Genomic DNA, 14312 nt, shown 5'->3' on the forward strand with positions numbered 1-14312 from the left:
CTGTGCTCTGCCGGTGACCATGATGCTGCCCTCATGTACAGGGCCCTCGTTCCCGCTAAGCACAGGGCCTGGATGGTATCCCACCTTATAATCACGCACAGAATCTGTGTTTTACTTTTCTTTCTGTTTGGAATCCCAAAGCCCAGATAGTGTTCTGCTCCTAGAAGCTGTTCCTGCTCCTGAGACTGTTCTCTGTTTTCATTTCTTCCTTCCTCTGAGTGCGTCACAGCTGTTCTGTTCTGAGGCAGAGGAACTGAATCATGCTGACCTGCTTCCTTGTACCTGCTTTCTGGCATGGAACCTCAGGTCACTGAAGCCTTACGGTTTTAGAATTTCTCTGTTAATTTCAGCAAACTGCTTGTCCTGAAACTGATCTCATAGTTTTCTAGAATTCATCTACCTATTACTGTGCAAGATAGGGATATCATTCTTTATCTCCTCTGAGAAATTTCCCCTTATCACATGTTCTCCCTACTGAAAAGAGACTCATTTCCATTTCTCCCTTTCTTTAGCTCATTTTCTTCCTCTCTTTCCCTTTCCCACACATTTCTTCCACACATTGATCTCTCATGGTTAATGTTGGCAAGTTCATTCTGTGTCCCTACCATAGCCCTTCCTCAAGAAAGAAGAAGGGTAAGAGAAATGGACTTTATTGTACTTATTTGCTTGAGTGAAGTCTTATCCAAGGAGGAATTCCTAAGTAATAAATAATCTTTCTTTCCCACAGGGAAGATGATTTTTTTTTACTTTCTTTTCTTTTTTTTTTTTTTTTTGAGGTACGCGGGCCTCTCACTGTTGTGGCCTCTCCCGTTGCGGAGCACAGCCTCCGGACACGCAGGCTCAGCGGCCATGGCTCACGGGCCCAGCCGCTCCGCGGCACGTGGGATCTTCCCGGACCGGGGCACAAACCCATGTCCCCTGCATCGGCAGGTGGACCCTCAACCACTGTGCCACCAGGGAAGCCCTACTTTCTTTTAAAACTGTATTTGTAGTAGGATGTTAACCTATGGTCTATATTTACCCCCGTTGGAAAGTAATAGCTTTCCATTGCAATATATTATCTTTAAAATCAATCCTTTTCCATTTTCTCAAAGAAATTTCTCAGATGCCTACAGGAGTTCCTTTTGAAGCAGCGTCTACTGAACCAATATTAGTTAATACATATTTGCTTCGTGGTGGTGAAATGCGATGATGCCAATAGGATATCTGCTTTGTCTTCACTCGTTCATACTATTTTAGAACCAGAGTTGAGAACACAGTCCCCCCATTTTATAGATTGAGAAAGTGAGGCCCAGGGTTTTAAAGCAACTTCTTAAGGCCAGAAGGCTTGAGATAGTGGCAGGACTAATTTTAGGTACTATTTTTATTTTTATTTTTTGGCCATGCCACACAGCTTGTGGGATCTTACTTCCCTGACCAGGGATTGAACCTGGGCCCTCGGCAGTGAGAACGCAGAGTCCTATCCACTGGACCACCAGGAACTCCCAGGACTAATTTTAGAACTAGTTCTCCTGGTCCTCAGTTTGGACTTTTTTCCCAGTGCAAGCAGCAGGGGTTAAACTTCTCTGAATGTGGTACTTGACATGACTGTACGTCTTTAGTAATCAGTCAGAAAACCCGTCACTGGATACTTGTTGAGCTCTGCTGTCCTTCTGGGCTGTGTCAGAAGTAGAAGGAAGAGGGAAGGTTGTTTCTTTTCCTCCTCAACTTCTTTCAGTTGTTTATTTCATAAAATTACAGAATTTTAGATCTGGAAGGGGTCTCAGAGACCACGTTAATTCCTGCCATTTTGCAGGTGAAGAAAGAGTGCTCATAAACCTTTGGATTTGTAGCTATCTATCAGCAGACCTAGGGCACCAAAGTTCTTAACAACTTATGTTTTTTCTTATTGCAAAAGATTACATGTTTGTCATAGGGAGTTTAGAAAATACTGACAAAAATAAAGAAAAATACCCATAAACCCAATATGCAGAAATAACAGCTTTTACCATCTTTGCCTTGTAGTCTCTTTACTTGCATATATTTGTGTTGTGATATGATATCATACTATTTTTACTATTTTATAGCTGGCTTCCTTTTTCATTTTAATGATTCATGAACTTTCTGTGCCATAGAATAACCTGTGCTGTTCATTTTAATGGCTGCCGAATCATTTGTAGCAACATTTGCCCGCTTATCACTCACAGTTCTTGAGTGCTTACCTAAGCACTGTGCTGAGCTCATCAAAAGAGTTGTCTTTTAAATATAGTAATAGCCCAATGAGATGTAGGTTCTATATATTATTATTCAATTTATGGTTGAAGACATGACACAGAGAGTTTCTAGGGCTTGTAGTTTTAACTGTCCCAGTCATGCATATACTAGAAAGCAGTGTGTTTGCTGTCTGGTGAAGTGTTTTTGTCAACATTCTTGTTCATGAACACCAAAAAACGATGGAAATGAAGCAGCCGTGTTGGGCAGTGGGTCATGTTACTGTTTTGGTGATGGCGTGTTTGTGTTGAGCTGGTGGAACAAACAGTACTTGAGAACTCGCCGGCTGCAGCAGCAGAGCGTGGTGGACCGGAGCACACACTTGGTTGCCGGATTGCCTGGATTCCCATCCTGGTTCTACCACCTTCTGTATGTGCCGCCTCCGTGTCTCCTTTTCTTTATCTGTGAGGTAATCTGCCTTACGGTGTTGTGAGGGTTTTATGTTCAGTAACTACTAGCTGTCATTATTATTGTGAGCTAAAAGGTTCTTTCTCACTACTTGCCTTAAATTTCAAAGTAGAATTAAATAACTATATCATTGACTGTACCCTTATTAATTGGTGCCCCTCCTTTCAGGACACTGAGTCTTGAGTCACATAGTTACCAAGATATGGAGTTGGGACTGCAGCCTGGGTCAGTCCTGTCTGGCTTATCCGTTTCTTGTAGCTCTTCCTAGCCCCCTTTCTTCTTCTCACTCTGTATGTTGCCATCATAGTTACTTTTTCTCTGGGCCTTTCTTTCCTCACCTCCCTCCCTTTCCTTTTGCCTTTACCTCTCTTTCCTTTCTTCTGCCTCCTCTTCACATCCCCTTTTTCCTTCCTCCCTTATTTCTCCTTCCTTCTTTCCCTTGACTCGCAACTTCAGTGACTCCATAGGCGGGTATTGCGTTAGATGATCGATAAGCCCTTGCTCGTCTCCAGTAGGAACCACAGAGATGAGCAGGCAGTCCCATCTTGTGTGGTAGAGCTGGGGTGGAGGGGAGAGAGGGGGGCTTCTGTGGGTGCCCACAGGAGGGGATCGAGCCAGACCTGGGCTTGGGAAGACTGCTGGAACAAGTGACATTTGTGCTATGGCCTGAAGGCTGAGTCAGGGACACCAGTATTTCAAACTCATTTGTCAGTCATAATAGTGTATTGGTCTCTCAGTATTTTAAGAGATTTTTAAAATTAATTAGATTGGCCAGATTTATTTAAAAAGCTTTCCAAGGAAATATGAACTGACACATTATTTCTTTCTCTCTGCAACAAGCAAAGGCTGTCTGAATCATACGATTCACTTTAGAACTGCAGTGAAAGTTGAGCTCATCTTTTTAATTAAAATCACCGATAATATTTTCGTTTTTCTGCTTATCTTTTGCTGTGTGACAGCCACCCAAAGCTTAGTGTTATGAAAGCGTCCATTTTATTGTGCTCACGGTTCTGTGGGTAGAGTAACCACTAACACTGTTGTCTTTAGTGATGGTAGCCATTGTCATGAGCTATTATATGGATATGATTCTTTAAATATTCTTATTATCCTAGGCTCAAAATAACCAACTACTGTTGTCATAGGCTTATTTTTTATAACTGGAAATTTAGTACCAGGCAACCTTCTGACCAACTGGTAATAAATTGAGGGTTCCCATGAAAGAACTGCTCACAGAACTCAGGAACACACTTAGTTTATCACTTAAGTTGCCTCATTAGTGTAAATTGAAGTGTGATTGATAGGGGCTCCTTATGAATAAAAAAGACACTTCTATCAGAAAGTTCCAAGGGTTTTAGGAGCTCTGTGTCAGGAACCTGGACAAAACCCAAATATATTCCTTATGTTAAAAAGCAAAATTCAGCCAAGTAAATTTGAAGATTTGATTGGCTTTATTTATGAATCAGGCAGCATTACATCTAGTAACTAGAAGGGTGCTCTGTGTGATTGTGCAAAAATGGAAGGGATTTTATAGGAAAAAGGGTGGAGTAAGGGAGCTATTAGCAAAAAAAAAGAAAGGATTATTTTTTGACCAGACATCTTTTTTTATGGGGGTGGGGAGGGATGACAGGGGTTTTATCATGCAGATTACCTCTTCCTCTGGGGGCTTGTAGAGGGCCTACCTGATGGGTTACTTTATTGGTATTGACCAGAAAATTCTAGACTGTTCAATTAAAACTACATTTCTCGGAGAGGTTGGAACTGCAGTGAAGTAACGTATAAAATATAGGTTTGCCATCATGGGCTTTTAGCATGCGACTGACACCATTTGGGGCCTGTGGTTTTCTTTCTAATACTTCCTGCACCCTGATGAGCATTATCAAATACTAGCAAAGATAAGAGGAGATGGCAGCTTTCTTACAAGGCTGGTGTGAGTGTAAATTGTCTCAATCCCTGTGTGGAAGTAATTTGTTAATACGCTCAGACTGAGCTTGGCCCAAGCAAATGCACTTTTGGGAGTAGACTTTGGAGAAGTTCCTGCAGGTAAACACAAGAAGTTCTGCAGAAAGACTCGTGTCACTCATTGTGATTTCCTTTCATAATACGCAAGTGGGTAACCACAGACGGGAAAGTTCAAAACAATATGTATCGTAGTGGCTGTCTGAGATAGGGGAGGCATGAGGAGGGGGCCTAGGGATGTAGGACAAAGGTGAGGTCACCACTGCCCACAATGTTTTATTTCTTTGTAGTGATGGACTTTAGATGTGTTTAAAATTATTTTATTTGACTTTTGCATTTTCCTGATTTTGTTTCCCTGGAAATGTTAAAGATATTTTTGTTTTCAAAATATTAACTTCTGCTTTTAGAAGCTGTGCTAAATATTAAATATATAACAGTGTTATGATATCTAGGTAAAGATGGTTAGCTCTTTATTACCTAAAAACTACCAGCTATGTGACATCCTGACAGATGTAACCTACCATTTCAGCTCTTGAATTAACTCACTGACCAGGCTTGATTTCATACTTTGATGAGTAACAGAATTTAACTGTGGTGTTCCTTCAGATCATATTTTTTGGATAATTGTAAATAACTACCAAACTACAGCAATTAAGATTTTGATAAATTTTGGACCATAATGTGTAGCTACCCATGTGTAGCTGTTTCTCCTTAAGGCTGGTTTAAGGAGAGACAAACTGTCTCATCCTTAAATTTTTGTTCTTTTTAATTAGTAGAAGGAAGTAAATCCAGTTCATCTCATGGTTTTAAGTAGGTTAAATAAGAATGAAGACACCCAGGCCAAAGCCCTTTTCAGGGTGAGTCGGCCTCGTCATCATTATCAGCCCCATTTTGCAGGAGTAAATGTGATACGGTTGGAGCCAGTTCAGAGCTGGCGATCTGTAACCTGGCCTATGCGTGTGCGCATATACACACACGTATGCAGGAGTAAATGTGATACCGGTTAGAGCCAGTTCAGAGCTGGCGATCTGTAACCTGGCCTGTGCGTGTGCGCATATACACACACGTATGCAGGAGTAAATGTGATACGGTTAGAGCCAGTTCGGAGCTGGCGATCTGTAACCTGGCCTGTGCGTGTGCGCATATACACACACGTATGCAGGAGTAAATGTGATACGGTTAGAGCCAGTTCAGAGCTGGCGATCTGTAACCTGGCCTGTGCGTGTGCGCATATACACACACGTATGCAGGAGTAAATGTGATACGGTTAGAGCCAGTTCAGAGCTGGCGATCTGTAACCTGGCCTGTGCGTGTGCGCATATACACACACGTATGCAGGAGTAAATGTGATACGGTTAGAGCCAGTTCGGAGCTGGCGATCTGTAACCTGGCCTGTGCGTGTGCGCATATACACACACGTATGCATACACACGTACACATTAATCTCCCTATCATTAGCAAATATCTCAAGGTGTGTGTGTGTGTGTGTGTGTGTGTATGTAAATGGGTGTGATTTTTTGCTTACATAGTGAGATTAGCAAGTTTTATTTCTCTTAATATAATACTGCTATCAAATTGATCTGGTAAAATGGTTATAAGTCAGATTCAAACTATATAGTAAGAGAAATGTTCTTTGTGAACTAGAGTGGACTTAAATCTATATTTCAGCTCTTTAATCCAAACTCAGCCTGACTTTCAAGGTTCTGATTTATATTTCCAGTCTACCCATCTACATGTAGAATCACTATTCCAGCCAGGCTCTCTTCTTTTCTGCTTTTGTGTCTTTTTGTATGTTTATTCTCTTGCCTTCCTTGCTACCCTTATTTAAGATGAATCCATTCTTCAAGGCAGTCAGTCAAGTACCTGGTCTTATTTAAAGCTTCCGCATATCAGTTAGCCCACTGTAATCTGTCTTTCATGGCACTCAGCATCTTAACCTTTCCTTAGTCAGACAGCCCTGCCCTGTGAGCAGCTTGACAGGCGTAAAGGTGGTTGATGGCACAAACGTGGGTTAGGATCCCTGTCCCGACATGTCTCATCTGTCTGGCCATCCATGTTCTGCGGGAATCTCCATCACAGTGTTGTTGTAAACATGATGACAATTTCTGTAGGCCCTTACCTCATAAATGGGTAAAGCAGTGTTTGAATAAAGCAGGGTTTTCCCAAATGTGGTGTCATTCTAGCCAGGTTAAATCCGAGACACTGGGAGTGGGCCCAGGAATCTGCATTGTAGCAGGAATCTGAGTGATTCTCAATGTTTACTAAAGTTTGAGAACCTTGAATTAGAAGATCTCTAAGTCCCTTCAGATTGCTGGCATTGATAGCCTGGCACATCACTGCTCTAAAGATCATCTCACATTTAAAGTAAAGCGCAGATACCTGTTTCTGCTTTCTCATTTGAGAGATCGAGGAGGGCCAGTGTTTTGAATTTGACATACATGTATGCAAGAACGTAAGAATTGCGAGGACTTGATAAAAAATACATTTTATACATATTCTAAAGAGCTGTTTCTAGGTGTGAATTGTGGGGAAGTCAGTTGACTGTCTTATATCTGTTTAAACAAGTGAACCATATTGCTTGTCATTTGTTTGCGTTCAGTTTCATTATACATTTTTTTGTTCTTTTCCTTTCATGTTTCTCTGATTTGGCAGGAGTTATTGGTGATTGGCCAAAGGAAACAGTAACTTCTTGGAAGGTTTGTTGTAACAGTACTACAAAGTCGTACCACTTAATTTATAGCCACTTGAGAGCTCAGATGTTCATTAGTCTTAAGTCATTATGAACTAGTTTTGTAGTACTGTAATTAGAACTTGTATAAAACATTCTATATACTTTTGATCCATTCTCCTTTACAGAAACTCTGTATTTGACATTCTGTTCATTGCAGAGGGATTTAGTATTAACAGAAAACTAAACAAACAAGATTGGTAATTTCTTTTTGCACAGTAGCTAGACTGGGGCTTAAGTCTATTTTAAATTTAAATTATGTCATTTTAATGATGTACCTATTTCCATTTGTGTGTTTTTTTAAAAACCAACTTGGTTTTTTGTTTTGGAAAAAAAGAGCTAGCTTCTTTGTCCCGTCTTCCTCCTTTCCCCATTTGCTTTCCTTTACACACATTGTAGGTCCAAAGACTGAACCAAAATTTTGAATACAGAATTTCAGAAAATTGTGTAATATACCATTTTTTATGCTGTAAGATAGGCTTCACAATATTTGTGTATCATCTACAAAAATTAGGTTTCTAAGCTTGCTAAAATTCGATTCTGTTTATACAGAAAAGTGGGATTGTGGCATTTCCCCCCTTAAGTCCTTTTAATTGTTGGAATAAAGATCAAGGCTCAGAAGCTTCATCTCTTATATTTTCATGCTTTGACTATTAGCTGTGTGGTAAATTTAGCATCGATTTGGACTTAAAGTTCGTAGCTCTGTCTTCTGTGTTGTTCAGGTCATCCCAGCTACTCTCAGTTCACCCTTTGTTTGCCTTAGGACCTTTAAATCATGGGTTAGAAGAACATTTATAATTCATATAAGGCAAGTAATACTTTTTCACTGTTCACTTACTTTTAAGTTATAAATTATATGCAGACGTTCTTTGGCCTTGGTCACTAATGCTACCCTACATTCATTTTGTAAAGTCTTCTTAGAATCCTAAACCCTAAGCTAACACAATAGTTTTTTGTTACATAAGTTTTTGATTTCTCTGACTCAGAACCACGTGGATGCACGTATTAGTTAATATAGCATTCTTTCCTAGGCCTGCATTGCCTCTCTTCTGCACACTTTTCTTGGATATTCTTGTGTACTCTCCTGGTATTAAACAACATCTGTATATACTGATAATTTCCAAATTGATATCTCTGGATTTCTCTCCTGAGCTCAAGACTCATATATTAGTTACCCACAGACATCTCTACATGAATGTCCCATAGGCACCTCCAATTCAATATATTACAAAATAAACTCATTATCTTTATCTCCAAACTTACTCCCTGATACCATGTATATATCATTTTGCGTTTCATAGTAAGAAAGTATAGTATGATTTGATATCTTGAAACATAAAATATAATGGAGTTAAATTTGGAAGTACTTGTTAGCTTTGCTTTCAAATAACCATTGCTTTACTAAGTAGAAATGAGTGATATATATGTGCTATATTAATAAAAGTGTAAAGAACACAGTTAAACAAAACAGCAAAGAGGAGGCAAAGGGCTGGCCTGGACACCTTTTTTATAAATGAGGATTGATAAGTATTTGTAGCTAGAAACAATAAAACTGTGAAAAAATTTCTTTTTTAAAAAATTTTTAAAAATTTTTATTGAGGTATAATTTATGTACAATAGTATATAAGTTTCAGATGTATGACATAGTGATTCACAATTTTTAAAGGTTACATTTCATTTGTAGTTATTGTAAAATATTGGCTATATTCCCTGTGTTGTATAGTATATTGTTGTAGCTTATTTATTTTATTTATTTATTTTTTTCGGTACGCGGGCCCCTAACTGTTGTGGCCTCTCCCGTTGCGGAGCACAGGCTCCGGACGCGCAGCCTCAGCGGCCATGGCTCACGGGCCCAGCCGCTCCGCGGCACGTGGGATCTTCCCGGACCGGGGCACGGACCCGTGTCCCCTGCATCGGCAGGCGGACTCTCAACCACTGCACCACCAGGGAAGCCCTAGCTTATTTATTTTACACCTAGTAATTAGTATCTCATCCCCTAACCCTATCTTGTCCCTCCCCGCTTCCTTCTCCCCACTGGTAACCATTAGTTCTCTATGTCTGTGAGTCTGCTTCTTTTTTGTTATATTCACTAGTTTGTTGTCCTTTTTAGATTCCACATGTAAGTGATCACACAGTATTTGTCTTTCTCTGTCTGACTTATTTCACTTAGCATAATACCCTCCACCTCTATCCATGTTACTGCAAATGGTGAAATTTCATTTTTTTTATGGCTGAGTAGTATTCCATTGTATGTATTGATATGTATGTATACACACACACACACACTCTTTACATCTTCTTTATCCATTTATCTGTTGATGGACAGTGAGGTTGATTCTGTATCTCGGCAATTGTAAATAATGCTGCTGTGAATATTGGGGTGCATGTATCATTTTGAATTAGTGTTTTGGGGGTTTTTTTGGATATGTATATCCAGGAGTGGAATTATTGGGTCAAGTGGTAGTTCTATTTTTAGTTCTTTGAGAAACCGTCTATAGTGGCTGTACCAATTTACATTCCCACCAGCGTGTATGAGGATTCCTTTCTCTCCACCTCCTTGCCAACACTTGTTATGTGTCCTGTTTCTGGTGATAGCCATTCTGAGTGAAGAAATTTCCTGAATGGACTGTGTAAAACGTTTTAAGACATTTAGAAGTAAAGTAGATTAAAACTACAGATAAAAGTTCTGTTGTTTAAAAAGTATTGCTAATTTAAAAGATAATAGTAATAATAGTTTTATATTAAAATATAACACAAATCCTTACAGACAGTAAAATCCTTTTTGATGGATCATAAAAGAAATTGAATATAATGTAAATCAGGTTGGAAGTGCTCTTGGAAATACTTGTTTTAAAATCCTTATTTTAAAACTAATTTAATTTAAATTGATTTGGAGATACATTGGTTTTAAACAAATTTTCTTTGGTGAATTGATTTTGGGTATGTTAGTCTGTAACCGTATAAATATACTCTATTTCATCAAATCTAAAGGCATACTATAATATTATATACTAAGAAAAAAATGCTTATAATTGATGACACAGTGTGTTCTTACACTTAGAATTTTTAATTTTTATTTAAAGAACTCTTTTATACTTCTTGATATTTAGATAATAGATTTTTAAAAACCATTTATTACTATTGTGCATATATATAAAGGAAAATGTAAATGAAATGTATTAGTGAATATATTCCTAAAAGTTATTTATATCACCATAATTATAAAACATATTCTAATTTCAGAGAAGTTAAAATACAAAATGTGTGTCCTAGATTCAATGAGACAGTATACCTGGAGTGTAGAGGGGACGTGGGGACAGTGCTATAGGCTTGGGCATCATCAGTGTATGACGTGGGTGTGAAGGAGGTCACCCAGGGAGAGGGAAGGTGAGACCGAAGAGACCTAAGAGAAGGGCTTTGAGAAGCATTAACTTTTTAATGGAGTGAGCCAAGTTCCCAGGAGAGAATTTGAAGAGGAGGGACTCAGAAGGTAGAAGAGAACCCTGAGAGTGCTGTGTGTAGAAAGCAAGAGACTGAAGGGGTTTCAGTGAGGTAGGGTGGTTCCTAGTGTCAGAAATGCCAAACAGGAAGGAAGATGTGTGTTCATCTCAAAGCTTGGGAATTAAGTTAATAGAACCTTTTACAGTTACGTGAAGGGAAAGCGTGATGTTTACTTCCTTTGCATTAATTTTGAATGACTTTATGTGCCAGTATAATAAACTAGGCAAATTATACTAAATTAGGCTACACGTCTTCAGTTTTCTTAATGTTAAATTTAAAATGTTATTGTTCACCTGCTTGTGGCAAAGAAGAAACCAAGGAATAGAATAAATTAAGGTAAACATTTTTGCTTATCTGTCTTTCAGTGTTTTATGAGAATAATCTTAAGGTGCCTTAAGTGGTCTTTCCTCAATCTACTTGATTTTACGAATGAGAAAAGTAACCCAGAAAACTTAACTGATTTGCTCTAAGTTGATACTTCAGTTCATGGCAAAGGCAGGAATTGGATGTGTTCTCTAAATCAGGTTTCTGTCAGATCTGCCATACTGTTTCTCCCTTCTTAAGTTTAAGGTGATGACTTGTGAAGATTTGACTAGCTGGATGACTGCACTTTGTAGTAGAGAGGTAAGCAGATGGTTTTAAGTTAGTAATGGAGAATATTAGAGAATATAGCAAGTATTATGTAACAGGGAAAATGGGTAAAACCTTTGTAAAGATTTAGAGAGAAATGTTTTGTGTGTGTGTTCTCTTAATTTTCAGCATATGATATGATTATTTCCTTCAATAACAGTCTGAAAATATAAATACATGTGAATATCAGTCATTGAAATATTGAGAATAACTTTATATTTTAGAGTAACATAATGTTCTGCTTATTTTTTTAATAGAAAAAATGAATGCACCAAACCAACCTCCACATAAAGACACTGGAAAAACTGTGGAGAATGTGGAAGAATACAGCTATAAGCAGGAGAAAAAGGTCCGAGCAGCTCTTAGAACGACGGAGCCGGATCATAAGAAGAACGTGCAGTGCTCGTTCATGTTGGACCCAGTGGGTGGGTCTTTGCCCAAAAAATCAATTCCAGATGTGGATCTCAATAAGCCTTACCTCAGTCTTGGCTGCAGCAATGCTAAGCTTCCGGTGTCTGTGCCCATGCCGATAGCCAGAACTGCACGCCAGACTTCTAGGACTGACTGTCCAGCAGATCGCTTAAAATTTTTTGAAACTCTACGACTTCTACTAAAGCTTACCTCAGTCTCAAAGAAGAAGGACAGGGAGCAAAGAGGACAGGAAAATACGTCTGCTTTCTGGTTTAACCGATCTAATGAACTGATCTGGTTAGAGCTACAAGCCTGGCATGCAGGACGGACCATTAACGACCAGGACCTCTTTTTATATACAGCCCGTCAAGCCATCCCAGATATTATCAATGAAATCCTTACTTTCAAAGTTAATTACGGGAGCTTTGCCTTTGTTAGAAATGGAGCTAGTTTTAATGGTACTTTGGTAGAAGGGCAGTGCAGAGCCCCTCATGGGACAAAGGTTGCAGGTTACCCAACATATCATGAGCACCTCCAACGCCAGAGGGTGTCATTTGAGCAGGTCAAACGGATAATGGAGCTGCTGGAGTACATAGAGGCACTTTATCCATCGTTGCAGGCTCTTCAAAAGGACTATGAAAAATACGCTGCAAAAGACTTCCAAGACAGGGTGCAGGCACTCTGTTTGTGGTTAAACATCACGAAAGACTTAAATCAGAAATTAAGGATTATGGGCACTGTTTTGGGCATCAAGAATTTATCTGACATTGGCTGGCCAGTGTTTGAAATCCCTTCCCCACGACCATCCAAAGGCAATGAGCCCGAAGATGGGGGTGAGGACACAGAAGGAGAGTTGAAAGAGTTGGAAAGCAGTACAGACGAGAGTGAAGGAGAACAAATCTCTGATCCAAGGGTACCAGAAACCAGGCAGCCCACTGACAGCAGTTTCAACATCCAGTCACCGGATTGCGTAACTAAGAAGCTCGAGAGGCTTGAATCTGAGGACGATTCTGTTGGCTGGGGAACACCAGACTGCAGCACAGAAGCAGGCTTTAGTAGACATTGTCTGACTTCTATTTATAGACCGTTTGTAGACAAAGCACTGAAGCAGATGGGGTTAAGAAAGTTAATTTTAAGACTTCACAAGCTGATGGATGGTTCCTTGCAAAGGGCACGTATAGCACTGGTAAAGAGTGACCGTCCAGTGGAGGTAGGTTTCCGGTAGGCAATAGTATGATCTTGTCCTTGGTTCCACTATTACTTGTAAATTACAATGTATGTTGTGTTATATGTAACATGTACTTTCATGGTCTCGATTTTTTTTAATTGAAGTATAGCGGATTTACAAAGTTGTGTTCATAATCTTGATATTTTTAAGGCATAAATGGTAATTATAAATTGAGGATTTAAACGTTTCTATAAAGCACTGTGATAAAAGGGAAAGTGGATCTGTGAAAACTGTATGAAACTGAGTGAATTAAATGTGTGGAGGGAAAAAAATCCAACGATTAAATATAGGATGGAGAAGGACAGGCTCGGTATAAATAAAGAGGGAAGAAAGCCATAATCATGGGTGACCACAAGCTGAATATGAGTCAGTAAAAAGTCAGCATGATGCTAAAATATTTTTAAATGAGTATGGCATCCAAGGTCATGGATATAGTTCTTTCTCTATTCTTTGCAATAGCTTACTTCCTTTTGAGTTGCATGTCCAGTTTTGGTCACTGGATTTTAAAGAGAGAAGAATTACAGAGAAGGCCAAGAATGATCAAAGGGGAAAAGTATACACTATTTGGTAAGGTTACAGTGTTTAGTGTAGTTGCTGGAAGTTTAAGGGAAGTATTATTATCAAAGACACGTTTCGACATGAGAAGATTTTTGTGAGAGGAATATGTCTAGTAGAGGAGTTGATTTGAAAATAGTATGGACTTGGTTTTAATAGCTTTATATCTCAGGAATTCTTTACCATTAAGGGTGGTGAAACTAGAAAGGGGCATATTGTTGGATATTCTTCTTGAGAGTGAAAGAGTGTAAGCAATTTTTCTGTTGCGGTGAGTTTGCATGTTCATCTGGCTAAAAGCAAAAGCACCCAGATCTTTGAGATCCCTAATTACCTGAGTAGGGCTGTGATTCTAAATTTTAATAGCTAAATACATACATATGTATATACTTTTTTTTTTTTTAAACTTGGGTTTATTACACAGTCTGGCTTGCTGTGGAGTCAGATGGTAAAACTGAAGGTATTCCTTAAGATGGGAAACATCGGAAGAGAACCCGAATTTGCAGTATTTGAAGTTTTAATCTGACAGCCAGATTATGAACCCTTAGGAGAAGGGGTCAGGTGTTCACATAATATAGCAGGATGTTTGCAGAATGAATCAATACTTTGTAGCTGTTAAGAGGTTAGTTTACTTTGAGTATTATTTTG

The 14312-nt window shown here is 39.1% G+C and overlaps 1 protein-coding gene across 10 annotated transcripts in view; it reads left to right on the forward strand.

Moving 5' to 3' along the window:
• Positions 1 to 14312, forward strand: part of MAP3K4 (mitogen-activated protein kinase kinase kinase 4) — a 117236-nt gene that overhangs the window by 33398 nt on the left and 69526 nt on the right. For 9 of the 10 annotated variants that reach the window (XM_089922235.1, XM_089922232.1, XM_022562189.3 and 6 more), the window contains one exon: positions 11731 to 13094. In XM_089922235.1, coding sequence (XP_089778361.1) covers positions 11731 to 13094 — 1364 coding nt within the window. Of the gene's footprint in view, positions 1 to 11407; positions 11468 to 11730; positions 13095 to 14312 lie in introns of all 10 variants that reach the window. The other variant, XM_022562221.2, reaches the window with a different exon arrangement.

This window comes from Delphinapterus leucas, chromosome 12 (genome assembly GCF_059928025.1).
Source record: "Delphinapterus leucas isolate spDelLeu-1000000601 "Yukka" chromosome 12, BTC_Dleu_Yukka2, whole genome shotgun sequence".
NCBI lineage: Eukaryota > Metazoa > Chordata > Mammalia > Artiodactyla > Monodontidae > Delphinapterus > Delphinapterus leucas.